The sequence below is a fragment of the Acinonyx jubatus genome, chromosome D1, assembly GCF_027475565.1.
Source record: "Acinonyx jubatus isolate Ajub_Pintada_27869175 chromosome D1, VMU_Ajub_asm_v1.0, whole genome shotgun sequence".
Taxonomy (NCBI): Eukaryota; Metazoa; Chordata; class Mammalia; order Carnivora; family Felidae; genus Acinonyx; species Acinonyx jubatus.
In genome coordinates, this window is record NC_069390.1 from 2,593,119 (window position 1) to 2,621,089 (window position 27,971).

General features: G+C 56.0%; 1 protein-coding gene across 1 annotated transcript; it reads left to right on the forward strand.

Moving 5' to 3' along the window:
* The first annotated feature begins 302 nt into the window (after nt 1–302).
* LOC113595497 (uncharacterized) lies at nt 303–27,971 on the forward strand. Its single transcript, XM_053202776.1, is given in 9 exon segments — nt 303–484; nt 4,586–4,714; nt 7,902–7,932; nt 7,935–8,008; nt 12,433–12,517; nt 15,912–16,073; nt 16,861–17,049; nt 18,965–19,146; nt 24,666–27,971. Coding segments are annotated over 9 exon segments (1,110 nt in total). The 5' UTR covers nt 303–370; the 3' UTR covers nt 24,810–27,971.

Here is a 27,971-nt window from a genome sequence, read left to right on the forward strand (position 1 = left end):
GGGCTCTGTGCTGACGGCTCAGAGCCTGGAGCCCGCTTTGGATTCTGCATCTCCCTCTCTCTCTGCCCCTTCCCTGCTCGTGCGTGTGCTCTCTTTCTCTGTCTCTCAAAAATAAATAAACATTAAAAAAAATTAAACAAAGAATTTTGAAAGCCCACTAGTTCCGGAAACTGCCCTCAGCACCCAAACAGTGACTTGACCCGGGGTGAGGGGGGCCCCACTCCGGGCTGGGGGAGGGGCGACTGCACAGCCGTGAGCTCAGAGCCCACATCCACCCTGATGCAGCACCTGCCCCGCCGTCGGGCGCCTCGCAAACGCTCGAATCACCCTGTCATGTCTCCCGCAGCCCGTCCAGGCCGCGCTCAACACGATGGACGTGCCCCTCGTCTGCGACTACGGCTCGGGCTTCAGCAAGGTGGGCTTTGCGGGCATGGAAACCCCCCTGGCCGTGTTCCCCACCCTCCTCGGGAAACTTCGACACGACGTGAGTTGCTCTGACCGTCATTGTGCCCAGGGCTGCCGGGGGCGCGGGAGACACGTCTGAGGCACCGTGTTTGGCTCCCCTGGGCCTGTTCTCAGGACTGGATTTGCTGGTCCATCTGGTGATTGATTCTGTGTGTAAGAAATTCAGGTTTTTGCGTCGAGATCTCAAGGAGAACTCACTTTTCTGCAAACCCCACACAGACTAAACAAAAGTCACGTGCCGGCCGGAGACCCCTCTTCCTGAACCTTCCCCGGGGGCAGCAGATAGGACATAGGACGTGCTCCAGCTCGGCCGGCCAGACCTGCGTGTCCTTTGCAAGGTGGCCACTGCCCCCTCCACCCCCGCCCCCCTCCCGCCACCAAGGGCCCTGCACTGTCCTGGAACTTCTCCCACTCGAAGCAGCTGTGAGATGCTCAGTTCACATAACGACTGTAACTCGCTGAGTTGACATGAGCCCGGTGGCCCGACCGGGGAGTTGCCGTGGGGCCCTTCTCCCTGAAGAGGGGCCGGCATCTCTGAGAGGAAACGTGCTCATGTCCCTGTGTGAGCGAGCAGTAGAGGCAGGACCCCCCCACCACCTGCCTTCAAGGCCCCGGGGCTGAGTCACCGCGCTCCTCCCTGGGAAGCCTACCCATCCGTGAGAGGGGGCACCTCGGTCACGTGGGGAGCCCCACGTGTCCGGGTCCCGGGGTGATTACGCCTGGGCTCTGCATCACTTGGAGCAAATCAATGGCGATGTTTCTAGCAGGCCGCTGGAATTTTAAGACCGGCCTTCCTACCGGGGCGTGCTGCGGGGCAGAAAGCCAGAGAGTCCCTGCCCTTCCCTAGGTGGGTCACGGCAGGTGCCTGCGCCCTCGCTGGCTGGCCGGCCCGTTTTTTCGAGATCGCAGGGCTTAGCGGTGAAGCGTGGGGGGCTGCGGGGTCAGGAGACCCACATCCGAACACCGGCCCTGCCTCCGCACTTGCGTCACTGGGGGCAAGTTGCCTTTGGGGGTCCGACTCCCCGTGCACAGGGCGGGGTGAACGAACACACACGTGCCACATCTGGGGGAAGCTTCAGTGAGGCGGTGCCCGAATGCCTGGCCCGGAGTCTGGCCCCTCGCGGTGTGGAAGGGGGATGGAGATGATGCTCAGGGTGCTGGCGGTGAGGAACGTGAGTGTCCTGCTTGGGGCGCCCATGACCGGTGACCACGGACCTATTGTGTCCCAGCTCTGGAGGCCGGAGGTACTAAATCAGGTGTGAGCAGGGCTGAGCTCCCTCTGCCGGTGCTAAGGGACCATCCTTCCTTCCTCTCCAGCTGCCGGGGCTCCGGGTGCCCCTGGGCTCGTGGCTATGCCCCTCCAGCCTCCGCTCTGTCTCTTATACGGACACTTGTCACTGGATTTAGCCCTCTGTCCCCCAATAATCCAGGATGATCCCACCTCAATATCTTTAAATTTAAAAAACAAATTTTTTTAAGGTTTATTCGTTTTTCAGAGACAGAGAGAGGGAGAGCATGAGTAAGGGAGGGGCAGAGAGAGAGAGAGGGAGACACAGAATCCGAAGCAGGCTCCAGGCTCTGAGCTGTCAGCACAGAGCCCAACGCGGGGCTCGAACTCACAGATCCTGAGATCATGACCTGAGCTGAAGTCGGACGCTCAACCGACTGAGCCCCCCAGGCGCCCCTCAATACCCTTAAACTAATCACATCTGCAAAGACCTTGCTTCCAAATACAGTCACATCCACATAGGTTCCGGGGCTTAGATGTGGACACATCTTTTGGGGGCTACCCTTCAACCCACTACAGCTGGGTTCTGCCTGTTGTCCGTGGGCCCCGACATCATCCTGCTGTGCGGTTCTCGGGCTGGGACGCCCCTATCACCGGCTCCCCGTGGAGGCAGATTGGGAGGTAGAGGGAGGAGGCGGGCCTTCCTTTCCGTGTTCCTGCCCTGTTCTGCCCTGTGTCCTGCCCTCTCACAGCTCCCCGCGGCCCACCAGCGGCCCTGGGGCTGTACTCTCCGGGCTCCCTCCGTGTTCCCTGCCGGCTCTTTCAAACTCCCAACGTTGCGTAACCGTTGCCCCGCATCCAGTCCTTCGAGAATCCGTTTTGAAATCCTTGGCGTGGCATCTGTTGTCCCAGCAGGTGCAATAATTCGTCCTGCAATGTGAAAGCTCCCACCGCCCCAGGGGAGGGACAGATCCCTGTTAGCTGTGCAGAGCGTGGGACAGTGGGAAGCAGGATTGTAGGTAAAACGAGTTACATACGCAATAAAGCAAAAAAATCACAGGGCGAGAGGTCAAATTCCTCGCCAAAATAGAGACGAGTGGCCATAATGAATTACAGGAAACGGTGGAACTGAGCCGGGAGCAGTTTCGGTGAGGCCTGGGCCGCCGCCCTCCCCGCCCTTGGGGCCAGCCCCGGGCAGCAGGAGGGACGCTTCTCTGTCCAAGAGGAGTCAGCACCTGCCGGGATGCTCTGCATGGGCTCACATTTCGCTCCAGATACGAGCCCCGCGGCCCCTCCGTGCTCTTGGGTCTGGCGGCGAGCCGACAGTGAGAGCCCTGGCGGGAGGCCCCGCGCCCCGGAGGGGCACTCGGTCCACGGCCACCGGAGCGGCCGCTGCGACCCCAGTCCCGTCCAGCCGGGCATTTCAAGCAGCGGCTTCAGACCCCGTGACGCGCTCGTCCCCGCCCCGCAGGCATCCCTCGCCCCGCTCCCTTCGCTCGGGAAGGTTTGGCCAAGCCAGAAGCTTCCGAGGCAGGGCAGCGTGGACTGTCCACACCCGCGTGTCCCCTCGGGTGATGAAGCGCGTTCCCATCGGCGGTCTCTCTGACTTGCTCCCCGACGGCGCCGCGGCAAGGAAGGCGGAATGGGAGACGTTCCATCCGACGGGGACGGGGTGCGGTGCGGAGAAGGCGAGCAGCTTGCCGGGGTCTCAGATTGTCCCCCAGCCCAAACCCCTCCGCCTGGAGAGAAATTCCTCAGGCAAAAGAGCTCTGCGCGCGTGAGCCGTGGTAGCCTCAAGAGCGGGCCTCTCTGAAATCCACGCCACCACCGCGGCCCGGCATCCCCATGGCACAACGGCTGTGTGACAACAAGGCCACGCTTCCTACAGACTGCTGAGCACGGCAGGGATCCCCAGACAGACCCGTTTCAGGAAACACGCGCCTCCCTTCCCGGACGACCAGCTCAGGAGCTGCCCGGTGGCCTCGCCGACCACCCGCCGTTCCGGGACACCCATCCAGCCCTCCGTCCTGTATCCAGGCTCGGGCTTGGACCACAGCCTGGTCGGGCGCCCCCGTCTTCTCTCACGTAGGTGGGTTCCTAGCGAGACCCTCACGCCTTTTGTGCTGTGTTGGTGTCTGCTTTTTGGCAGATGCAGATTTACACACGGACCAACCGGCAAATCCCTTCTGGATGACGGAATAAACGGTTCGCCCTGCCACAAAAGCAGTTAGGTCCGTCTTCTTAAGGGATGACAAACTCAATTCGCTTGCAGACCCTTCCCCCGGCGGGTTTCCAGGGTGAATGCAGCAGCCGGTGCCCCTGCCCGACACCGTGGCCTCCTCCACGGCTCCCCCCCACCCCCGTTCCCCTCGGGTTTCCCACCCGCAAAGTGGACAAGGCCAGTGTCCTCAAGAACACTTTTTTTTAAACGACTTTTCTTTTTTTTTCTTTTCTTTTTTAACGTTTATTTACTATCGAGAGACAGAGAGACACAGAGCGTGAGCAGGGGTGGGGCAGAGAGAGAGAGAGAGAGAGAGAGAGGGAGACACAGAATCCGAAGCAGGCTCCAGGCTCCGAGCCGTCAGCACAGAGCCCGACGCGAGGCTCGAACCCACGAACTGCGAGATTACGACCTGAGCCGAAGTCAGACGCTTCACCGACTGAGCCGCCCAGGCGCCCCTGGGGGCACTTTGACCTTGCAGGTCATTTTGCTAAAACGTCTTAGTGGCATCTTGAAATGGCACACAAGCTTGAGAAGGCCACCACTGCCAGTGCCGTGAGCTGGAGCGGTCCCCCACCTGCACGTCACGGCTCCTTGTGCATCAGCACGTGGAAGCCGAGTGGAGGTGAGTCACCCTCGAGAGCTGACCTGTCCTGGCCTGTGTCTTTCAGAATCCGCTGGTGGGGATGGGCGAGGAGGACTGGTTCCTCGGAGACGAGGCTCAGCATAAGCGAGGGGAACTTAGCCTACAATATCCCATCTCCCGGGCAACCGTCACGAACTGGGCCAACATGGAGAAGGTAGGCTGCTGCTCCTGCTGGGGTGGGACCTGTCCACGGGGCCCCTACTGACGTTTGGGGGGCATATCTGCTCCCTGGCACTGGCGGGGGGGAGGTGCCCTGGCATCCGGGCCTCTCTGGGCCTCTCTCTTGGTCCCCGTGGACGCTACACCACGCTACGAACCACACGGGTTGTGGGGTCTGAGACCCGAGCCTGAATCCTGTCTCCACGACTTATCATCTGTGTCATTTTGGACGAGTAACCAGCCTCCCTGGTCCTCTGTTTCCTTACCTGTAAGAAAGGGATATAATTTTTTCTTGCGTGTAGTGCTGTTGTATGGATTCGAGGAAATGGATAAAAAGTCCTTAATCCACTCCACGCCTGTTTAAAGCAACAAGCAGAAAAACGGGAGATGACAAGCGTTGGCCTTGGCACCTCACACAGGGCTGGTGGGACTGTAAAATGGTGCAGCCACTCGGATCGCGGTACGGAGGTTCCAGAACATGAAAGAATCAAAGACAAGGGCAGGAAGAGACATCTGCACACCCACATTCACTACGGCCAAGGTGTCCATCGGCAGATGGACGGATAAACAGAATGTGCTGCACACGTGACGGACTGTCACTCCGCCTTGAAAAGGAAGGAAGTTCCGACACCTGCTTCAACACGGCTGGACCTTAAGGACATGAGGCTGAGTGAAATGAGCCAGGCAGAAAAAGACAAAAACTGTGTGATTCCACCCATACGAGGACTCTTAGTCGTCAGAGTCGTGGAAACAGAAAGGTGGATGGCGGGCACCGGGGGGGCTGGGGGAAGGGGAATGGGGAGTTAGTGTTTAACAGGGACAGAGTTCTGGTTGACGACGGTAAAAAATTTCTGGAGACGGATGGTGTTCAAGGTTGCACAGCAGTGTGAATATACTTACTGCCACTGAGCTGTGCGCTTTTTAAAAAGGTTGAATTGGTATGTACGTTTTACCATAAGAAAAAAATTCCGTAGGTCAGTGCAATACAGACGTATTCAATACGGCTATTTGAACCACTCTGTCTTAGCAACCGAAGGTTCTGATCAGGGTCTCCATATATGGCTGAAGTTTGCATGCTGCCTAGGAAGATCTATTAATTATCTACGCTGCATAACAAATCACCCCAAAACTTAGAAGCTTAAAACACCGATGGCCATCTACTTCCTCTCACGGTTTTTGTGGGTCAAGAGTTTGGGAGCAGCTCAGCTGGGTGGTTCTGGCTTGGGGTCTCTCATGGAGCAGCAGTCAGGAGTCAGCTGGGGGTGCATCATCTGAAGGTTCGACCGGGGCTGGAGCAGACATGTCCATGGTGGTGCTCCATGGGGCTGGCAAGGTGGTCCTTCTTGGGGACTTTCTGCAGGCGCCCTGGAATGCCCTTACAGCATGGTGGTTGACTTCCCCTGGAGGAAACAATCAAGGAGGCCAACGTGAAGGCTGCGATGGCTTTATGATGTAGCCCTACGGGCCACACACGCCTTCACTGTTGGTATATTCTGTGGGTTGCACGAGCCAGTCCTGGTTCAGCAGGGGAAAGGTCTGCACAGGGTGTGGATGTCAGGAGGTGTGTGTTCATTGGGGTCGTCTTGAAGGGGTTGTGGGAGTGTCACTCACAGACACTTCCTGTCTACACGGCTGAAGTGTTGGCTCTGATTCTGGCTGTAGCCCTCCGTTAGGATGTCACAGGGAATACAGAAACTGAAGCGGTGTAGACAGGTCTTTGGAGTGTGCTGCCCACCAGCCCCTGGGCCCTGGGCTGCCTGGGCCGTAGCCTCCACCCTCCCCTCCCCTCTCTGGTGCAGGCTCAGCTGCCTGGCTGACCCAGTGGAGCCGACTTCTGGTGTGTCTTCAGCTGGTTCTAGTTCTTGGTTCAACGCTTGTCCAAATACGAGGGTCATTGCAACGATCCTCCCCCATGGTACCCCTTCTCCTACCTCGCACCCCCCCCCCACGTTCACCCCCATACAGTCTGTCGAGTGACTGTTCTACATCTGATCGTGTCACTTCCCTGCTCCAGTCCATAGTGGCTGGACATCCAGCTGCGAGCCCACCATCTGGCCTTTGTGTTTCATGGGCGCCATGTTGCCATGTGTTTCCGCGTCCCCCCTTCCTGAAACCCTTCTTCCATTGAACTTCCCCTCACTTCTGTTTTCAGTTCCCCATGGAGCCTCCTCCCCAGAGGCAGGCAGGAGCATTATTCATTGCTTGTTGAGCACCTACTGTGCACCAAGCGCTCGGTAGGTGCTGTGGCCTGAGTCGTGTCCCCCAGTTTCTCATGTTGGAGTCCTGCCCCTGAGCACCTCAGAACATGACCGTATCTGGAGATGGGGTATTTAAAGAGGTGACCAAGGGGCGCCTGGGTGGCTCAGTTGGTGAAGCACCCAACTTCAGCCCAGGCCATGATCTCGCGGTTTGTGGGTTCAAGCCCCGCGTCGGGCTCTGTGCCAGCAGCTTGGAGCCTGGAGCCTGCTTCGGATTCTGTGTCTCCCTCTCCCCCGCTTCCTCAAAGGGGTCACTGGGGTGGGCCCTGGTCCCATGTGACCGGGGTCCTCGTAAGAAGAGGGGATCAAGACACAGACACGCACAGAGGGACAACCCCGTGAGGACACAGGGAGAGGATGGCCGTCCACACACAAGGAAAGAGGCCTTGGGAGGCCCCGGCCCTGCCCACGCCTGGACTTCAGGCTCCAGCCTCCAGGACCGGGAGGCTGTTGTTTAAGTCACTTGGGCTGTGGTCTTTGTTACGGCGGCCACAGGAAACAAATACGCTCGGTTTTCTACAAACGTTGTGCCAGACCCTCTACGATGTCCTCGTGACCCTCTCCAGGGAAGGGAAAATTTTCCATTTTATAGACGAGGAAACAGCACATAAGAGTCAAGGTCCTCTTCTGGGCCCACGGCTGGTGCCACGCTCCCCCCGCTGTGTCTCGGGGCCCATGTCTGCTGCCCAGTCAGACGAGGACTAGGCCTCGCACATCGTCGTCTGCTCCCCGTCCCGACTCCAGGCCCGGCACACACACGGAGCTTCTGTGTCTTGTCTTGTCTGCAGCCGCTCTGTCCTTCCTGCTGTGAATCACATACGCTACTGCAGAAGCCACTTCGCAGGGTAGACAGGTTCCATCCCACTTCCAGAAGATCGGCCGTGGCTCACGGACGTGCCTCAGCACGTCTCCTGCTCTCCACAGATATGGCATCACTCCTACTGGGTGCTCCGCGTCGCCCGGAGCAGCATCCTCTCGTGGTGACGGAGCCGCCTTTAAACACAATGTCCAACAAAGAGAAGATGTCACAGGTGAGGGGCCACGTGGTGGGCGAGTGGGGTCAGGGAGCAGGCCAGGGGAGGGCAGCTCTGGCCCCCCCTTGAGCTTTGAACCTCGGGGACCCCCTCAGGGCGTCATCCCTTTGCTCAGCGAGATGAGGACACAGGAGAGACCTGTCCCCTTTGACCCTGGCGGCAGGCATGACAGGTGCCTCACCTGACGGGAGAGCTCACCAAGGGGTCACCAAGTGGGTGAGCATTTGGACCTCGCAGCCAGTCTATGGGCTGGGCAGTCACAGTCCCTTTGCACAGAGGAGGAAATCGGAGGGTCTAGGGGTGGAAGTAGACAGGGGAGGTGGCTGGGAGGCCTGCTGGGCCCTCGAGGCCTGACCCTGCGGCCTTGATCTCTCGGTGTGGTTTGTCCTGCTTGGAGCTCCAACCTGCCTTGAGAGCTCCCACCTTCCCCCTGGGCCTGCCCCCCCCCCCCGGCAAGGAGTTGGTGGTGTGTGTGGATCGGATCGACCAGGCTGAACTGGGTTGAGCTGGTTCTCAGAGGCTGTCAAGGACGGGCCGGGGAAGGAAGGAGAGTGCCCCCCAGCAGAGCCCTCTTAGGGCTGGAGTGAGGTCCAGGTGGGGAGGGGCCGCGGGGCCGCCGCTGGCTGGCCAGGTTCCAGATGCGTCACGAGGCTTTGCCTAATGAGGACGTCCAGGAGCTAATTAAGGAAACGGCAAGGTTCTGCCACCTGGCCCACAGCCCCTAGAGCCCGATGGTGTCCCCTGCAGTGAGCAGTGACCCGAAGGGCAGGCCAGCGGCCCCCAGCACCACCTGCCCATAGAGGAGGCCTGTGCCGTGGCCCAGAAACAGCGCCATCAATCACGGCACGGGCGTGAGCTGCCACCTCGTTTAACACAAAGCCCCGAGGGGGCCGACGAATCTTCCTCTGCACATGGACAGGTGGATCGCAGAAGTGGGCCACGGCTGGTCTCCACGTGGACACGGCACAGAGCCCACGGCTTTGAAACAGCAGGGATCCAGGCTGAGAGCAGCGTGTGCCCATCAGAGCCCCAGCGAGCTGGAGAGAGAAGAGGGAAGCAGGACTGTCCCTCACCCGAGGGCGATGTGCCACTTCCAAACTGTCTCAGGGCTCTCTGGAGAAAGAGTGGGACACACACACACACACACACACACACACACACACACACAGACACACACACACAGAGACACACACACACACGTGTATATGTAGAAAGAGATCTGTTTTGAGGCATTGGTTCACACGATTATGGAGACTGACAAATGCCAGGATCTGCAGGGCGAGTCAGCAGGCTGGAGCCTTTTGCTCTATTCAGATCTTCAACTGATTGGACAAGGCCCACCTACCGCGGGGAGGGTAATTGGCATTACTCAATCCATCGATTTATGTTAATGTTTATTATCCAATGCCAATATTAATGTTAATGTTATCCAAAAACATCCTCCTCGACAACCTCAGAATAATGATTGGCCAAATGTCTGGGCTCCCCGTGGCCCAGGCAACCCGGACACGTAAAATTAACCCTCACACAAAGCGCTGCGCCGGCCACACAGCCTGTCTCCGGCACTTGTCCACCTCTCCGGGGTCCACTGCCTGTCTTCCTGCCCTGGGTCTTTCTGAATTCACCCCCTAATTATATCAGGGTCCCAGCAGGAAACCAAAGGGACCCTCACGTGGGGTCATTTTGATGAGACTTTACTGAAGAGATTATATACAAAGGCAAGCCTAAATTCTAGAAGAGGGACGTGAACGAGAGCTCTGGGCTGGTATCAGGAAGCTGTTGCCTGCTAAGCCCAACAGAGCCCGGGGGGTTAGTAGCCCTGAAAGGGCCTCTGCCAGGAGCCGTGGCCTCGGAGGGACCAACAACAAAGGAGCAGGGGGATAGCTGTACTCCTCCCCTCCCCGCCTCCCTCAGACCTCTCTCCAAGGTCCCCACGGGTGGAACCCAGGGGGTCGCCCACAGAAGGGGGCCCGTGGCTACAGTCCAGGGCAGAGAGTGGTCAAGAAGGATGGAAGCTTCTGCAGGAAGACGGGGGGCAGCCAGCAATGGTGGCCCGCCCCCCGGCACAGGGAACACCACCGCCGTGCGGAAAAATAGACTTTTCCCCATCTGTGGGCTCTTCCCTGCAGAGTCCCTCTGTCCCGACGCCAGGCTCCTCCCGGAGGCTGGGACAGACTGAGAAGGGCTGGGCTGACTTCTGCCGGAATCAGTCTGTGTGTGAGCAGGATGCCTGGGGCCATGGCCCAGCAGAGAGGCCGATGCGGGGAGCAGCCCGGCGTGTAGGGAAAAGCCCAGCTTGGCCTCGAGACCCAGATTCTGGCCCAGGCTCTCCCAGCACGTGTGACCTGGGGAGGAATACGCATCCTCAAGGTGTCCTGATTGCCCCATCAGAAGGATGGTGATGGTGTCACCCTGGGGGTATCGCGGAAACGAAATGAATCCACGACGCCGTGAGATGCGTGTCACGGGGCTTAGTGGCTGTTGAGCATTCAGTAGATGCTGCTTCCTGTTCCTCGGCCTCGGAATTCTCATCTGCAAAATGGGATTTTGATCGCAGGAACCCAAAGACCCTTCCAAGCTCTGTGACCTCCGGCCTCACCTCAGGCCAGGGGAGCTGAGGTTGGGTTTTGTCTTTGTGCTTTTAGGGGGCGGGGTCTCTAGTGGGATCGCAAAAGCTGCCCGTCCACACCCGCCACTCCTCCACCAGGATGCAAGTTCCGGGGGCACCAGAGAGTAGCACAGACTCCCAGACACTGCCCCCCTGCCCTGTGTCCTCCGAGGTGGTGCCTGTGTCCGGGCCTGGCCTTCCACATGCCACGTTACAAACGCACATCCCGGTGGCCTCCACTTGGGGGCCATTGGGAGTAAAGCCGGTGCGAATAGACGTGAACCAGTCTTTGCAGGGACACACGTTTTCGCTTCTCTTGGGTCAGTCCCCTAAGCCCCCCGGGCGGCTGCCCCCAGACGCATGCTTAGTGACCCCCCCGGGGAGTCACACGCTCAGTGGTGGACCCGGCTCTGTGGAACATCGTTGTCTCAAATGCTGGCTTTACTGGGTTTTGGGGTCTTTGGCTAGAGGCCGGCCAGATCACTCCTCAAGCAGCCTGCACCCCGACCATTTTCCTTATTGTCCTGTCCCGCTCAGGGCCACTGCTTGCCTGCCCTGCTTGTCCCCACAGCTAGGGACAGCCCCTAGGCCCAGGAGCCCGTGAAATTGTTCAAGGGAGCCAGCCCACAGGGCTCCCTCCAAAGCCAGCTAACCACCCTGCCGGCCGCCCACAAGGTACTCCCCGACAGCTCCAGCTGGCTGTCATCCTGTCCCCCAGGTGCCACCCTCCTGTGGCTCCACGGAGGCTGGTTTGGAGCTGCAACAAAGTCTGCCTTTCAACCGTCCGAGTGACCCCGCGTTGGTCCCACCCTCAAAAGAATCTTTAAATTGAGGCGCCGGGGGGGGGGGGCTCAGTCGGGGACGCATCTGACTTCAGGTCGGGTCACCATCTTGCAGCTCGTGAGTCTGAGCCTCGAGTCGGGCTCTGAGCCGCCAGTGCGGAGGCTGCTTGGGATTCTCTCTCTCCCTCGCTCTCTGCCCCTCCCCCACTCACGCTTTCTCTCTCTCTCTCTCTCTCTCTCTCTCTCTCTCTCTCGGACTAAATAAACTTAAAAAAAGGACCTTTAAATTCCTGTGGCATCGTCTTGCAGGAAAATCACTCGCTCACTCAGCCAGCGTCACAGAGGCAGTACCTCCTCGCGTCTGGCAGCCCGGGTTCATGTCGCACCCCTGACACCTGCTCCCTAACATGTTTGTCCACTGGTCTCCCATGTGGACAGGGGAGGACGGTGTCACATACCTCCGGGGGGATGCCGCGGGCAGCAGGATCAGGACTGTGTCTCCCCTGTTCATGCCTATGTGCAGGCAGTACCCAGGACAGCGTTCTTGACCAAGCCAACGGTGAGCTTTTGCTGTCGCCATTATTACAAAACAACGGACCATCCCAGGTCAAAGTGTTGAGATTTGCGTAAGGTCCGCCTACCCCCCAAGAGCAGAAAGGGCGAAGACGTGGAGAGAACAATGGTGGCGCTGGGAAGTCAGCACCATCCCCGTGGGGATAACACAGTGGTCTGCAAGATGTTGCGATGCCCTCACATCAGTCTTGTGACGGTCTATAAGGTCTCCCCCCGCCATAAGGTCCCCGGGAAGGACGTGAGCCCGTGTCACAGGCTGGGAAATGGTGTCACAGGGCTCATCAGGGCAGAGCTGGGGTCAAGAGTGGCACGCTCCCTGACCCCGTTGCCTGGATCTCTGGGGCAGCCAAGTGCCTCCTACCGGTGGGCTTTGTGAGCCCGGGAGCTAAGGGGAGACCCACCCGCTCCTCCAGCCTCTGGCCTGGCCGTTAGCACAGTAGTGTTCTTGTTCTCCGCAGATCCTGTTTGAGACCTTCAACGTGCCCGCCCTGTACTTAGCCAACCTGGGAGTCCTTTCTCTATACGCCTCTGGCCAGACCTCCGGTGAGTGGCCCTGCTCCTAACTCCCCTTGTGTCCCTCCCGGGCCAGCAGTTTGCTTCCACTCAGCGCATGTCCTTCCTCCGCAGCTTTACTGAGGTGGGATTTGTGCCCGGCAAAGTCAGCGTGTCCACGCTGTGCAATGGGATAGGTTCTGACGCGTGGATACGCTCGTGCGGCCATCCGTGCGGTCGAGATGACGAACGTATTCGTTGCTGCTAAACCCTTCCCCTCCACTCCCCACGCTCTGCTCTAGTCTGTCCTCAGATGAGATTGCATTTTCTAGAAATTTGTATAGATGGTTGGGTATAGGGGGCGCCTGGGTGGCTCAGTCGATTAAGCGTCCGACTTCGGCTCAGGCCATGATCTCACCGTCCGTGAGTTCGAGCCCTGCGTCGGGCTCTGTGCTGATGGCTTGGAGCCTGGAGCCCGTTTCCGATTCTGTGTCTCCCTCTCTCTGCCCCTCCCCTGCTCACGCTCTGTCTCTGTCTCTCTCTCTCAAAAATAAATAAACATTAAAAAATTTGTTTTTAAATGTTGTTGGGTATATACCCTTTCTTCAAAGGTTTCAAAGGTTTTTTTTTTTTTTTTTTTTTATTGCAGCATAACTATTTGGAGAGTAGTTCATTTCTTTTTTTCTCATCAAGCAGTATTCCGTTGTGTGAACTCCCTGTAGTTTGCTTATCTCTTTACCTCTGGATGGACATTTGGGTTGTTTCCAGCTGGGAGCTATTATAAATAAAGCTGCCGTGAACATTTGCCTACAAGTCTTTGCGTGGACACACGCTTTCATTCCACTTGGGTAAAAACAGCTAGAAGTGAAACGATGGGGTCAAGTGGTAAGTGTATTTTAACTGAAAAAAAAAATCCGCCAAACTAGCGGCCCAGTGGTTGCGTGCTCCACTGGGATTTCAGCAGCCGCGTGAGCGTGCGGGTTCCCCCGCAGATTGGTGTGGCCAGTTTTTGTCATCGTGGCCCTTGAAGCAGGAGGGCGGTAGTATCTCGTGGCACCATTTGGTGTGCGTATAGATGGCCAGTTGGCCCCGCACCACTTGTTGAAAAGACCCTGTGTTCTTCATTGAATTGCGTCTGTGGATTTCTTCTGGCAAACCAGTTGTCCGTGTACGTGTGGGTCTATTTCTATACTCCGTATTCTGTCCTGTCGATCTACTCGTCCACTTGTGGGCTGATGCCACATTGTGTTGATGTCTAAGTCTTGGAATAAGAAGTTAGTGTGGCAGCTTTTGGTCTCTTGTTTTATAATGTTTTTTTTTTTTTTTTCCGGAGAACATTCCAGGTTCTTTGCATTTCCATATGCATTTCAGGGTCCGTTTGTCAATTTCTATCAAAACAGCGTCTTGGGGCACCTGAGTGGCTTAGGTGGTGACACATCCATCCCCAGCTCAGGTGATGGTCTCATGGTTTGTGAGCTGGAGTCCCGCATCGGGTTCTCTGCTGTCAGCGCGGAGCCTGCTTGGGATCCTCTGTCCCCCCCCCCCCCCCACCGCCCCTCTCCTGCTCTCTCTCACTCTCTCTCTCAAAAATAAATAGACATTGATCAAAACCCAAAGATGCTTTTTTTAGAACTGCATTGGATTTATAGGTCTCTCTGGGGACAACTGATATGTTGACAATGATGTCTTCTAATAAACATAGAGTATCTCCTAAGGGTTCTCTTAATTTCTCTGGGCAGCGATTTGTGGTTCACGGTGTAAACATCAGGCAAATCTTTCATCCGATTCATTCCCAAGTATTTTATATGCTTTGATTGTATCATAAATGGTATCTTTATTTAACTTTCCGGTTGTTCAATGCAGGTATACAGAAAACAAGTGTCTTTTGTATAATGATTTGTATCTCGGCACCTTCATTAAACTCTTTTATCGGTGCTGGTAGGATTTTCTACTTAGGCAACGCTGTTGTCTATAGTTTAACTCCTTTATTTCCAAACTGGGTGCTTTTTATTATTTTGTTGTTGTTGTTGTTTTTTTTTCCCCTTGCCTCATTGCTCTGCCTAGAACCTCTGGTACAATACTGAGTAGAAATGGAAATGGTGGGAGCAGACATCCGTGGCTTGTTCCTGACCCCAGAGGGAAATCATTCAGTTTTACATTACTAAGTGTGTTGTTAGCTGTAGCTTTTTCATAGACATCCTTTCGAGGGAGTTATCATCGATTCCTAGTTTGATGAGAGTTTTTTTCTTTTTAAATCACGAATGGATAGTGGATTTTGTCAAATGCATTTTTCTGCCCCTACTGATATGGTCATGTGGATTTTTCTCTCTTAGTTCTTTAACATGGTGAATTGCACTAATTGATTTCTGAATGTTAAAACAACCTCGCATTCCTGAGATAAAACCAATTTGGTCATGATGAATTAGCCTTTGCCTGTATTTGCTAAAACTTTGTTTAGGAGTTTTGGGTCTGTGTTCATGAGGGATCATGGTCTGCCGTGTTCTTTTCTTGTGAAGTCCTGTCTCTCAGGGACCACTGAGACTGTCCTTTGTTGCTTGATGTCCGATATCTTGAGAACTGTTGTTTCCTGTATTTTATTCTCTGTTTTAGGTGTTTCAGGGGTGTGTTGGGGGGACCCCCTCCTTGTTCCATAGCTTACCTGGACACGGAGGTCTTCTTGACCTATTTTTGCTTCATTTCCAATGTGAGGACCTCAGGACGCCTGGGTGGCTCAGGTGGTTAAGCGTCTGACTTCAGCTCAGGTCATGATCTCACGTTCGTGGGTTTGAGCCCCACGTTGGGCTCTGTGCTGACAGCTGGGAGCCTGGAGCCTGGAGCCTCCCTCTCTCTCTCTGCCCCTCCCCTGCTCACACTCTCTCTCTTTCTCTCTCTCTCTCTCAAAATAAATAAACATAAAAAAAAGTAAATGTGAAGACCTTGGTTACCAGATCCAACATGTGAAAAGAGCCCACCGCCCAGACCCCGGGTCCGCTCTTAATGGCCCCATGTCATGCTTTCACACAAAGTGAAACCTGTGTCCCCGTGACCACATCACATCTTTTGGAATAGCACAGAGACCTGTACTTTGCCTTGCTAACTAAAAAGTAAACCTCCTTCACCGCACCCAGCCTCGTCTGACAATCGAGTTGTGCCCCGAGTTTTTTAGGGAGAGAGCTATTAAGAGCAGAATATTCTCCCCCTCTTACCCTTTGACAACTGTTGCTAACATCTGTGTGTCTGGTTGAGTAAGAAAATTTGCAGGTGTTCTGTCCAAAACCCTTGGCCCTTGGTCTGCTCCAGATAGGCTTTATCCTAGCACACCCCCCTACAGAAGGAAGTTTATTCCTCGGACCCTTTGCCTTATCCTCTTATTATCTTCTTATCTCTTCCTGGAGACTTGACATTGGTAAGGGATATCATGATGCCAACATGTTCTCTTGTCTAGGAACAGCCATTGAGTCTGGAGAAGGAATGACATACTTTGTGCCCATCATTGATGGCTGTCCTTTGCATCAGTCAACCATCCAGATGGACATGGCGGGCCAAGACCTAACCTCGTATCTCCTGCAACTATTGACAGGCGGTGGGCACTCGTTGGTGAGCACAGGTAGGAAATTGCCATTCTTGTCCAGGTGAGCCAATCCCTGGGGTGTAATATCCTTCTTGGCTGTTCAACCTGCAGCCCTCAGTTTATAAAGCTAAGGCTACTTGACCGTGATTCAAGTCTTACAAATAACTTTACCTATGTTTAGGGACACCTAGTGACTGATAATGACAATGGGGATGATGGTGATGAGGATGATGATGAGGATGAGGATGATGGTGATGGTCATGGTGACATGATGACGACGATGGGCTAAGCTTTACAGAATAGTTACTCTGTGTCAGCCACCCAGAAGGTGGGAGGGGTGCGACCTTCCAGATGTTTCCAGGTGAGGGGGCCTGGCTGGCTGGGGCAGCTGTCAGCAGGAGGGGGCAGCCCTGAGCTGTTTGCGACCAACATTCACAGCAGGTGGGGATCGGGGCACCAACAGCAGCCCCTGCTTTAACAGGTGATGAGATCGGGTTTGATCTTCCAGCCCCTGGAAACACACACCCTCCACAGCAGGATAGCAACACGTAACACGCAGGCGGTGTCCAAATGTTTGCACCTCGGTTCGGGACACCCCTGCTCTGCCGTTCTCTCCCACAAGCCCAGGCCCCCGGCATCCGTTGCAGATCACGAGGCGCTGGGATCTGAGATGAAAACGGGAACAGGTGCTATGATTGTGCCGCCTCGTCCCCACCGCGAGGAGCTGAAGCTTCAGGAAGGTGCTCCCTGGGGACGGGCTGCCTCTGTGAACCATCTCAGGCCACGCCCTTCTCTGTCTGGCCCTTGGCCTTTCCCCCCATAGGCGACCGGGAGCACGTCCAGAGCATAAAAGAACAATACTGCTACGTGGCTTTGGACTTTGACAAGGAAAAAGTAAAAACGGACGCGCCTTCCTACGCCCAGAAAGTTCAGCTGCCCGATGGCCAGGAGGTCACCCTCGGGCAGGAGAAGTTCTTCTGCCCCGAAGTGCTTTTCCAGGCGGACCTCATGGGTGAGTGGTGGGAAGGGGCCAGGGGTGAGCCCGGATGCACACAGTAGGGCCGCTGTACGGGGGACGGAGCCCGGCAGTCACAAGGGGGGCGCTGTCTTCAGTAGTGAGTAGGTGCCCATTTCTAATTCCTGTGGGAGCAACTATCACTTATTGAGCACCTACTGTATGCCTGTGACTCTGCCGACCTTTGTATGCGGCCTGCAGCCTTCAATCCTGCCCCATGTGCTGTGGCTCACGTTACAGGTGAGGAAACCCAGTGCAGAGCACTAAACACTTGTCAGGTGTGCCTGAGTCCCCGGCTGGACCCCGCACTGCCCTTCCGCTGTGTGACTCCTACTCCGCCTGCCTACACAATAATTTGAAATATGCAAATGGAGACAAAACAGAAGGGCGAAAACCACAGATTCTGAGGGAACCGGAAACATTTTGGCTGATGTAGAGATTTTTTTTTTTTTTAAAGTTCTAGTACAGGTAACACAGTGTGGTATTAGTTCCAGGTGCACGAGTTAGTGAGCGATCGTTTGTGCTTCGTATTACAACCCCCCAGCTCCATCACGTTGCTGCGAATGGCAAGATCTCGTACTTCTTTGTGGCTGAGGAATATTCCCATGCGTGTATGCCGCCTGTCCTTTGCGGGACTGTGGACAACAGCCAGACTATGGGAGCAGCCCCAGTGACCTCGCGGTCCTAGAGGAGTACTGAGTCGGCTAAGCTCCCTGGCAGGCATGGCAGAACAGGAACGATGGGATGGACTGTAAAATTCCTTGATGGGGAAGGTTTCCAGGTCGTCACGGAAAACCAGCCGTCTCCTGGAATCCATTGGTGAAAATAATTGTTTGCATTTATGAGGGACGGAGGGGAACAAGAGGGACAAAACCACTTCCCCAGGATTAGTACCTAGGATTAGTACCTCGTCAGGATGTGGCTTTTACATCTGGCGCGGGCGAGCTGAGTTTACCTCTGCTCTCCTCATTGGAGTTTGTGGGGGATAAAGGCTTCAAACATGGCCCATGCCCCCCGAAATATTAAGTTGGATAAAGGAAACCATCGTCGGATGAATTTTCTCGCCCACAACGTGACCCTTCTCCTCCGCATCTGGGGGGACCTCAGTGAGCGTGAACACGGCCAACCCCGTGATGAGAGCCGAGCATCGGCGGCCCGCGTTCACGTTCATCGGGCCAGGCACGTTCTCGATGATTCTGGGAAATCAGCCTTTTCATTCTTTATCCCAAGGCTGTGCGGTAGGTCCTATCCCAGGTGAGGAGAGGGAGTAACCGTCAGGCACCCCCGGCCACCCCTCCCAGAAGCTCTCAGTGCTGAACACACCGGAATACACGCCCTTGTCCTTGAGGGCTGTTCTCTGCATACTTGTGTTTATGTCTATGGACTAATGATGAGTCAAGAAGATGTCAGCTAGACGTATTGTGGCGATCGTTGTGCAATATATACAAATAATGAATCATTAAGTCGTACGCCTGAAACGAATATAATGTATGCCAATTACACCTCAATAAAACATAATTTCTTTTTCTAAAAAAGGAATCATCAGTATAATTTTTCAAAGACCACCCAAGCAAGGACGTTGCCTCTGCAGAAATCTGTTCAGAAAGTGATAGGCCGTGGCATTAAAGGTTAAAAATCGTCAGTAACATCTGAATATAAATCATCTCAGATGAGAGAGGAGAAGTAATATTTGTGTATTCAGCCGTCAGCCGTTGAGCCCCACACATAAGGGCCCTGTGGTCGGTGGTGCTGATGTTTGCCCACTGCCCTCGGAGCTGAGATCCGGGGGGAGCCCGTGACCCCCGCCCCCCCCCCCCACCCTGTGCTTGCAGCTGGGAGGAGAGATCCCAAGGGTGAAGCCGGCCGAGTCTCTGGCCCCCAAACTTCTGTCTCTTTCCGCCCGTCCCGACAGGGAGAAACGACCTGGGCATCCATATGAAGGCCTTCCAGAGCATCAGCTCCTGCAGCCCCGCCCTCTGGAAGATTCTCTTCGGCCACATTGTCTTGTCTGGAGGTACCGGCTCCTGTTCCGGCCTGCGGTTCCGGATGCAGAGAGAAATATCCACCCTGGTTTCCCCTACAATTAACGTGAAGGTACAGTCCCCCTGATCCACCCTTTGGGGGCTTCCTGCGTTCCTCCCACGGATATTTCTGGAATAACAGGGTTTCTGGTGTGCCAGGCACGTTGTCAGGTGCTCGGGGAAGCATCAGTAAACAGAAGTGTGGAAGATCCTTGGCGCTTACGTTCCAGGGGCGTGGGGGGAGCCATAAAGAGCACGAATCCAGACAGTAGGGAATAAATGTGTTAGGAGGGGCTATAAGTCACAGGGGAAGCCGCGGAGGAAGCAGGGGTGAGTAGTCAGGGTGGGTCTCCTCTGGAAGGAGCAGGGGAGCCACGGGGATATCTGAGGAAGCGCAGAGGGAACAGCCCCTGGGGCGGCCCAGAGGCGTGCTTCCAGAAGGAAGGGCTGGGAGGGGCTGGCCGGGGCTGAGACGGGAGAAGGGCTGTGTGAGGCTTGTACCCAGAGGACGGGGAGGTTTGAGCAGAGCCAGGCTGGACGGCGGACTTTGGGGGCGGGGCACAGACTGTCAGGTGCAGGTGTCAGGTGGGCCGGGGATGTAGGGGTGAGGGGCGAGGGTCGCCAGGGAGGAGGCAGCCTGAACGGCCATCCCTGCGGTGGGGTGCGTGGCTCGGGGAGGTAAGTGGCGCTCTGGTGCCAGTCGGAGAGCAGACCAAGGATGTTACAGAGTTTGGAGCTGGGACGGGGGCTCTGGCGGGGTCTTTGGCGGAGGTGAGGTGCTCCACGCGCCCAGGGAGGGGTGTAGATGGGAGGAGGACGGGCTCAGGCAGCGGGGGGAGAGGCAGGCCCGGAGCCCGTCCCCTGTTCGAGGAGGCCCGTCACCCTGCCCGGCCCCGGCCTTGCACTGGCTTCCCCCGTCGTCTTGGCACCCTGTAAAAGCGTGACGTATATATTCAGCTTTAAGTTAATGGCCTCTGCCTTTTAGAGGAGTGTTAGCTTTACGGAGAACGGAGTAGAAAGGGGACAGTTCCACGCACTCCCCGCCTCGGCCCATTGCACACACATCTAGCTCGAGCGTGATGCGTCTGTCGCCCAGAAGAACCAGCATCGGTGCCTCACTACCGACCCGAGTCCCCGGCTCACGGAAGGCTCCTCCCGGGCTCCCACGCTCTGCCGGTCTGGGGGGACGTGTGGTGGCGGGTGTCCACCCCGCCGGTCTGACGGAGTCGCTCCCTGCCCTGGGGTTCCCGTGCCCGCCTGGTCACCCCGCCCCTGCCCCCGGCGGCCACTGGCCCTCTCCCGGTCGGTCCCCAGGTTGTCCCTTCCCCAGAATGTCCTGGTCAGACTGACTTCTCTTTGGCCCCGGTTTTCACAACTGCTTTTCTTTTTTTCTCCCTATGGAAGTGGCTCGTGGTCATGGCAGAAAGCCTACAGGTAAGGTCCAGGTGAGGGGTTGGGAACTTCTGGCCCCCTTAGCACAGTGCAGAATGTACCTTGCTGACTGTGTCTCTAACTCGACCGAGCCAGCTCGGGCACAAGCCCAGCCTGGCTGGCCGAGGCTGGAGGGACAGACCCACCCACGCCATGTGGGTTAAATAAAGGCCTCCTTCCCCCTCGGCCACCCTGGGCCGCCTCCGCTGAGCTGTCCTCGTGCAGCCTACTCTTTGCTTGCTTCTGGCCTCACGGCCTCTGCTGCTACGCGGTGTCCCATGTCAGCTGGACCTCAGGCAGGCCGCGGGCCCCCCCGACCTGCCGCGTGGGGGCCCCCACAACGGGCTCCTACGTTGCAGCTCTCGGGAGCCCCTGCCGGAGACGCCAGCCCCCTCGTGTCCCGTGGCCCCCGCTCACCGCTACCCTTTGCACCCCCCCGCCAGGTCAAGGTACGGGCACTCGGCACACCGCGTGGGCAGGGGCTGAGCCGCTACGTCCCCGCAGGCCCACGGGCTCTGCCATCAGCACACCCGCCAGGGTCCAGAGGCGGGAAGTGTGGACGGACTGAGTCCCTCTGTCCCTGAGCTCCCCAGCAGCCACCTCGTGCCTCAGCCCTGCTTTCAGGCCTGCTGGCAGGTGGGGGGCTCTGAGAGAACTTTCTGGCTCAGTTGTCAGTGTCTTCTGCTACCTGCCCAGAGCCCCATCTGCCCTCTGGCCTACCTGCTTCCCTCCCTCCCTCTTTCCCCAGCCGGACTTGGTGGTGGCCAGACTTGGTGGCCTGACTTGGTGGCCTGACTTGGTGGCCAGACTTTGGTGGCTGGACTATGGTGGCCGGACTAGGTGGCCTGACTTGGTGGCCGGACTTGGTGGCCAGACTTTGGTGGCCGGACTATGGTGGCCGGACTTGGTGGCCAGACTTTGGTGGCCGGGCTATGGTGGCCGGACTTGGTGGCCAGACTTTGGTGGCCGGACTATGGTGGCTGGACTTGGTGGCCAGACTGTGGTGGCCAGACTACGGTGGCCGGACTACGGTGGCCGGACTTGGTGGCCAGACTATGGTGGCCAGACTTTGGTGGCCGGACTATGGTGGCTGGACTTGGTGGCCAGACTTTGGTGGCCACGGTGACATTGAGAGTGAGCGCAGGGCGGCCATCTGTGCTTTGGGCAGTGTGGGTCCATCCTCCCTCCCCGCCTCTGCCACCGGCCGGCAGTCACTGGGACAACAGAGAAGATTCGCGAATTCCCAGGAAAGGCAAACCCGGAGACGCACAAGGTCCCCCACGTCAGAGCCCTGTTTGTACGCATGTCATAGAATGCGCAGGAGGGCGGGACGCTGTGACCTGCCCATCCCTTCCATTGCTTCCTCACCACGAAATAGTAGCTGTCGCCGGCTTCCGTGCCCAAGAGGCACGCCCACACAGGGTTCCTGAGTCTGCAGTCAGCCTCCATGATCGCGTGCTCAGTGCCGTCCGTGGCCTCAGGGAGTTGGCACGGGCCTGCCTCCTCCCTGCGGATGCCTGCGGCCCCATTATTTCATCTTACCCGCCGTCCCAGACCTTGGCCCCTCGGGCCCTCGTGCGAGGCCCCGCGCCCTTCACGCGCCGGCTCTCGGGGGCACTCAGTGTCAGCGCCGTGGCCTGCAGTGAGGTCACTAAATCAGAAGGGAAGGCACAGCTTAGTCCCGAATGGAAGTCAGGGATGTGTGACCTCCTACCTCCGTGCACTGTGTCCCGACCACTGCCGCAGCGGGAATCTGTCCGGCCGTCAGCTTTGTCCCGCCCTGCTGGCGGCCCAGCTGACGTGTGGACCAAACTTTTCCGCCCACCCCTCTTCTGAGTCCCCAGGGAAGCCCTCCAGCCCCCCAAAACTCCTCCATATGAAGCTCGAAGGTGCACCTGTCTCCCTTCACTGCCACCGCCTGATGCCCTCCCGTCTGGACTCTCCCTGGAAGGGAGGGGGTGCAGCGCACTTAACCTCCACGGCGCCCCCCCGGTCCTTCCTCTGAAGGGGGAGAACCACTTCCGAGAGCTGCTGGTTCCCACGGGCCAGCCTTCAAAATGATCCTTCCTCCCGACAACCCAAATCCTGCCCCAACAGGATTCTTGGGATAAAGCTCTGGTCACCATTTACCCTTATTTCTTTACAATTTTTTTTTTCTGCCTTAGAATCCACGTCTACACGTGGATTTCCTGAGCCAGAAACGTGTGCTCGGCGTCAGGCTACTTGAACAGATGGCCAGATTGTGCCCGGGAGCCGCCGGCCTCCGGGCCGGTCGGCACAGGGGGACAGCAGCTTGCGCCCGTCCGCTCGTTCGGGCACGGGGACGTTGGTTGCTTTTCTATGCTTTTCTTTGCTTTTGCCTTTTTGGGAACTGAAGGGTGGCTGACACACGACGTCACGTTAGCTTCAGGGGTGAGACCCAGCGGGTACGTTGTGCTCACTGCGGGTGTGGGGGGCACCCGCCACCAGGCAGCCCGATGACGGTGCCACGGAGGCCGAGTTCACCTGTGCCTTCCCCCACCGGAAGCCCATGCCTCCCACCCCCCTTCACCCCTTCTGCACGAGGCCCTGGTTTTAAAGCTCTTCCAACTGGCCAGATGGAAAGCACACGGTGGCTCTAATTTGCGTTTCTTTAATTCCTGCTGAAGGTGAGTACTTCTGCGGGTCTCCCTGCTGTCAGGAGTTTTTCCTCTTAATTTTCTTTTTTATATCATTTTTAAAAAATGTTTTATTTTCTTTTTGAGACAGACAGAGACAGGGAGTGAGCAGGGGAGGGGCAGAGAGGGAGGGAGACACAGAATCCGAAGCAGGCTCCGGGTTCCGAGCCGTCAGCGCAGAGCCCGACGCGGGGCTCGAACTCACGGACCGTGAGATCACGACCTGAGCCGACGTCGGATGCTTAGCCAACTGAGCCACCCAGGCGCCCCCTCTTTATTTTCTTTTCTAAACTTTCTTAAACCTTTTGCTTATGTTAAGCCTTTGGCCGTTTTTCTGTTGGTAGTTTTGCGTTCTTCTGAATGCGTGAACCGTCCCGGTTTTGGGCACGCTTCTGTTTGCTTTTGCGTGTGTTCAGAGAAGATGCAGAGGTCACAGGTGACTCTTCCCAGTGACAGCCTGTGGGTGGCAGCAAAGACGGGCGGAGGATGTGGGTTCCTGGGACTGACTGTCTCCTCTCTGCCTGATGCCTGGCCCTGAAGGTGCTCTGTTCCCTGCTCCTGACTCACCATTTCGGCAGCGTTTTTTCTCTTAACCAACAGCAGCCGATGTTTTCGCCCCAGGCAGGGTTCTGTGGTGTGACAGAGCCGGTGAGGGACGGTAACTGACTCTGGTGACTCGTCCTCCCTCACCCCACTGCCACCCGGACTTTCCAAGTCCTCGCCCCAGATCCCCTTTCCCCGCGGATCCCTGTAGCCGTGCGTTTGCCTTCTCGTTTTACAAAAACAAGGCTGTCCTCTCCTGATGTGTCCATGGGCGTCAAGGAAAGGCAGTGAACGCGTCAGGATGACAACTGTCTGACCTTGCGCAGGTGACTCGAAACTTGCAGAGCAGTGGTCCCCCCCTGGCGATGGGAGCACGGATGTCTGGCTCCTCCCAGCCCAGAAGTGCCCTGACCTGGCTCGGAGGCTGCCCCCTCTCCGAATCCAAGGTGCGGGGAACGCACATGGGGGCAGGTGTCGATGCGGGGGTCAGAGCGAGGCACGGTGCAAGTCTCCAGGTCTGTGCACCCCAACGTTCAAGGGGTTTCTCGAGGTTGTTTGTGACTCTTGTTTGCTTATCCGTATTTTCTAATTTTTCTGCAAAACACCCATGCCTCCCACATGGACTTTAACCAACTCGGAGATGTGCCGTAGATCTCAGAGTGAGTCTCAGAGCCAAGGGTGACTCCTTCCTGCTCTTGCTCCTTTTGTCCCATGGTTTGAAGCTACGGGCAGTCGGCACGTGCACCGACAAGCACCTGTAAAGGTTGGAATGCATTGCATTTGCACGGAGGGAAGAAATGACCATCCGTGAGGTGTGTTCAGGGCGTTTATGTCTCAAATTTGGAGTAGTGTTTTGATTCCAGCTTCTTTCTCTCCCTCCTCTGACCCCTCCGCCCCTGCCTCGCCCCCCTCCCCTCCCTCTCCTGCTCTTCCCTCTCTCTGCCTCCTCCACCCTATCCAGGTATCCACCTGCCCCAACTCCACGTACGGCGCCTGGGTCGGGGGTTCCATCCTGTGCTCGCTTTCCACCTTCAAGGACATGTGGGTCACCAGCCAGGAGTATAAGGACATCGGTTCCTCTGTCATCAGCAGGAGAAGCTTCTGATTTGTGGCTTTGTGGATGCCATCTTCTGGCCCACCGATGCCAACTCCACCTTGGCCGGGCTGATCAGTGCTGAGAACCAGCTCAAACGTGAGGGTGGCTAGTCCTCCCCAGACTTCCATCAACCTGGTCAATAAAGGACAGACAGTCTGGGCAAGGCTGGCAACATCTTGGGAAACGCTCACGGGCAGTCGCTTTGTTGATGCAAGGTGACGAAGGGGAGGGGATTTCTGCCGACCCCCATGGATTGGTCAGCATGGCTGAATGTGTGACAGCAAGGGACATCCCCCCGGCTCAGTGCCATAAACAAAAGTCTGTTTCCCACTCACACTGCATGTCCGTTGAAGGCCAGCGGGGCTCTTTCCTAGATTGTCCCCACGGCAGAATCTGACCCACAGAGCAGACCCTGTCTGGAACGTTGTCATTTATTGGGGGTGAGGACAAGAGTGCCCGGTGGGCCTTTCACTGACAATGAAACACTCCAGCCGGACAGGGACACAGGGCACATCTGCCCACAGTTAATTATCCGGAACAAGTCACACGGCCCCCAAGCACCACAGGGGCTGGGAAGTGCCATCCTTCTGCAGACGTGACACCCCAAATGGGAAGGATGAAGCACGTGCTCTGGTTCAGGAGGGCACCGTTGGGGCGGCAAGGGGCCTGGTGTCCTTCTGGTGGCTTTAATCCTCATGCCCGGCTGTGAGATTGGTTTATTAAGGCTGATTTCATGATTCAGGAACTGAAGCTAACAGAAGCTAATTAACTTGGTGAAGGTCATTACACAATGACTAGGAGTTCAAATCTGTGGATAAACCTTGTAGGGGTGCAGAGGGTGAGCATTGCAGGGGAGAAGGAACCACAGACAGTGCAGAAGCATTTCCCCCACTGAAGACACATTTTCCACGTGGACAGAGCCCTGGGAGAGTCCCACACACAGACGCTGCCTGATGACACTTCCGAGCATGGAAGGCAATAAATAAATTCTAGAGGCAGTGAGAGAAAACAGCAGCAAACAAAGAATCTGGTGAAGAAATGGGCAAAAGACATGAACAGACACTTTTCCAAAGAAGACAACCAGATGCCCAGCAGACACATGAAAAGATGCTCCACATCACTCATCATCAGGGAAATACAAATCAAAACCACACTGAGATACCATCTGACACCTGTCAGAATGGCTCACATTGACAACTCAGGCAACAACAGATGTTGGCGAGGATGCCGAGAGAGAGGATATCTTTTGCATTCTTGGTGGGAATGCAAGCTGGTGCAGCCACTCTGGAGAACGGTATGGAGGTTCCTCAAAAAATTAAAAATAGAACTACCCTCTGACCCGGCAATTGCGTTACTAGGTACTTATCCAAGGGATACAGGTGTGCTGTTTCAAAGGGACACATGCACCCCAATGTTTACAGCAGCACTATCGACAATAGCCAAAGTACGGAAAGAGCCCAAATGTCCATCGATGGATGAATGGATCAAGAAGATGTGGTACACACACACACACACACACACACACCCAGGAATACTACTCAGCGATGAAAAAGAATGAAATCTTGCCATTTGTGACAACATGGATGGAACTAGGGGGTATGATGCTAAGTGAAATTAGTCAGAGGAAGACAGATCTCTTATGATTTCACTCATGTGGAATTTGAGAAACAAAACAGTCGAACATAAGGGAAGGGAAGCACAAATAAGACAAAGGCAGAGAGGGAGGCAAACCATGAAAGACTCTTAAATACAGAGAACACATTGAGGGATGCTGGTGGGGCTTTGGGTGGGGGGATGGGCTAAGTAAGTGACGGGCACTGAGGAGGGCACTTGGGATGAGCACTGGGTGTCATCACGTAAGTGATGAACCACTAAATTCTATTCCTGAAACCACTATTACATGATATGGTAACTACCTTGGATTTAAATTTTAAAAAATGGGGGGGAAAAAAGCAAGCAGGTAAACTCTAAAGTACGGCTGCCAGGAAAAATCCAGGATGCCAGCTACGTATGACTTTCAGAAGTACAACCACCAGCATCTAGAAGAAGCACGTCCCAAACATTGCACGTGGTTTTGTTTGCTAAATCTGGCAAGTGTACTGGGAAAGAAAGAGGTCCAAGTGCATCCACACTCCTACCTGCAAAGCAGGTGCCGGAAGAGAAAAAGCTGAAAGACATTTCCCACCTCGTCCAACCGGGCTTGAGATGTTGGAAGGAGATACTCTGGCGGCAAAGACCCAGAAAATTTGCCACCCCGCTCCGCAGATGCGCACAGCCACGCAGGACCTCCTCCCCACTCCGGGCAGTGGTGCTTGAAGGTATAAATCAGGGTACTTGTCAGGTAGTAAGCCCTTACGGAACACTTTTCTTACTTGTGAGCGGACAACTGAATCTAAAGCGGCGCGAGGCAGACGGGCCACTGCCCTTTTCCATATTCTGACTTTTGTACCATATGCATCAAACTTTAAAACGTCACTTGAGGGGGCGCCCTGGGGGGGGGGGGCTCATGGGTTAAGGGTCTGACTTCAGCCCAGGTCACAATCTTGCGGTCTGTGGGTTCGAGCCCTGCGTTGGGCTCTGTGCTGACAGCTCGGAGCCTGGAGCCCGCTTCGGATTCTCTGTCTCCCTCTCTCTCTGCCCCTCCTCCACTCATGCCGTGTCTCTCTCTGTCTCTCAAATATAAATAAAAGTTAAAAAACTAAAAAAAAGAATCACTTTAAATAACTTGGGGGTAACCAATGGGAGATAACAATGAACAGCACATTTGTGGCATGAATTTACAAAGGAAAGCTGGAAAGGGACACACCAGGGCATGGGGACAAAATAAGCAGATGTCGAATAAAACCCAAGCAAAATCATTAGAAGAATCACATATTTCACTTACGAAGGGTGAGGAGCAGCCGTATTTGAGATGTAAATCTTTTTACCTCTTTCGGTGCATGTAGCTTCAAGGCTCAGCAAGTGAAGGGGATGGGATCTAGAATACCCCGAGAACATCTCGATCTAGAATACGCCAAGAACATCTCGATCTAGAATACGCCAAGAGCTTCTCGATCTAGAATACGCCAAGAGCTTCTCAATCTAGAATACGCCAAGGGCTTCTAGATCTAGAATACGCCAAGGGCTTCTAGATCTAGAATACGCCAAGGGCTTCTCGATCTAGAATACGCC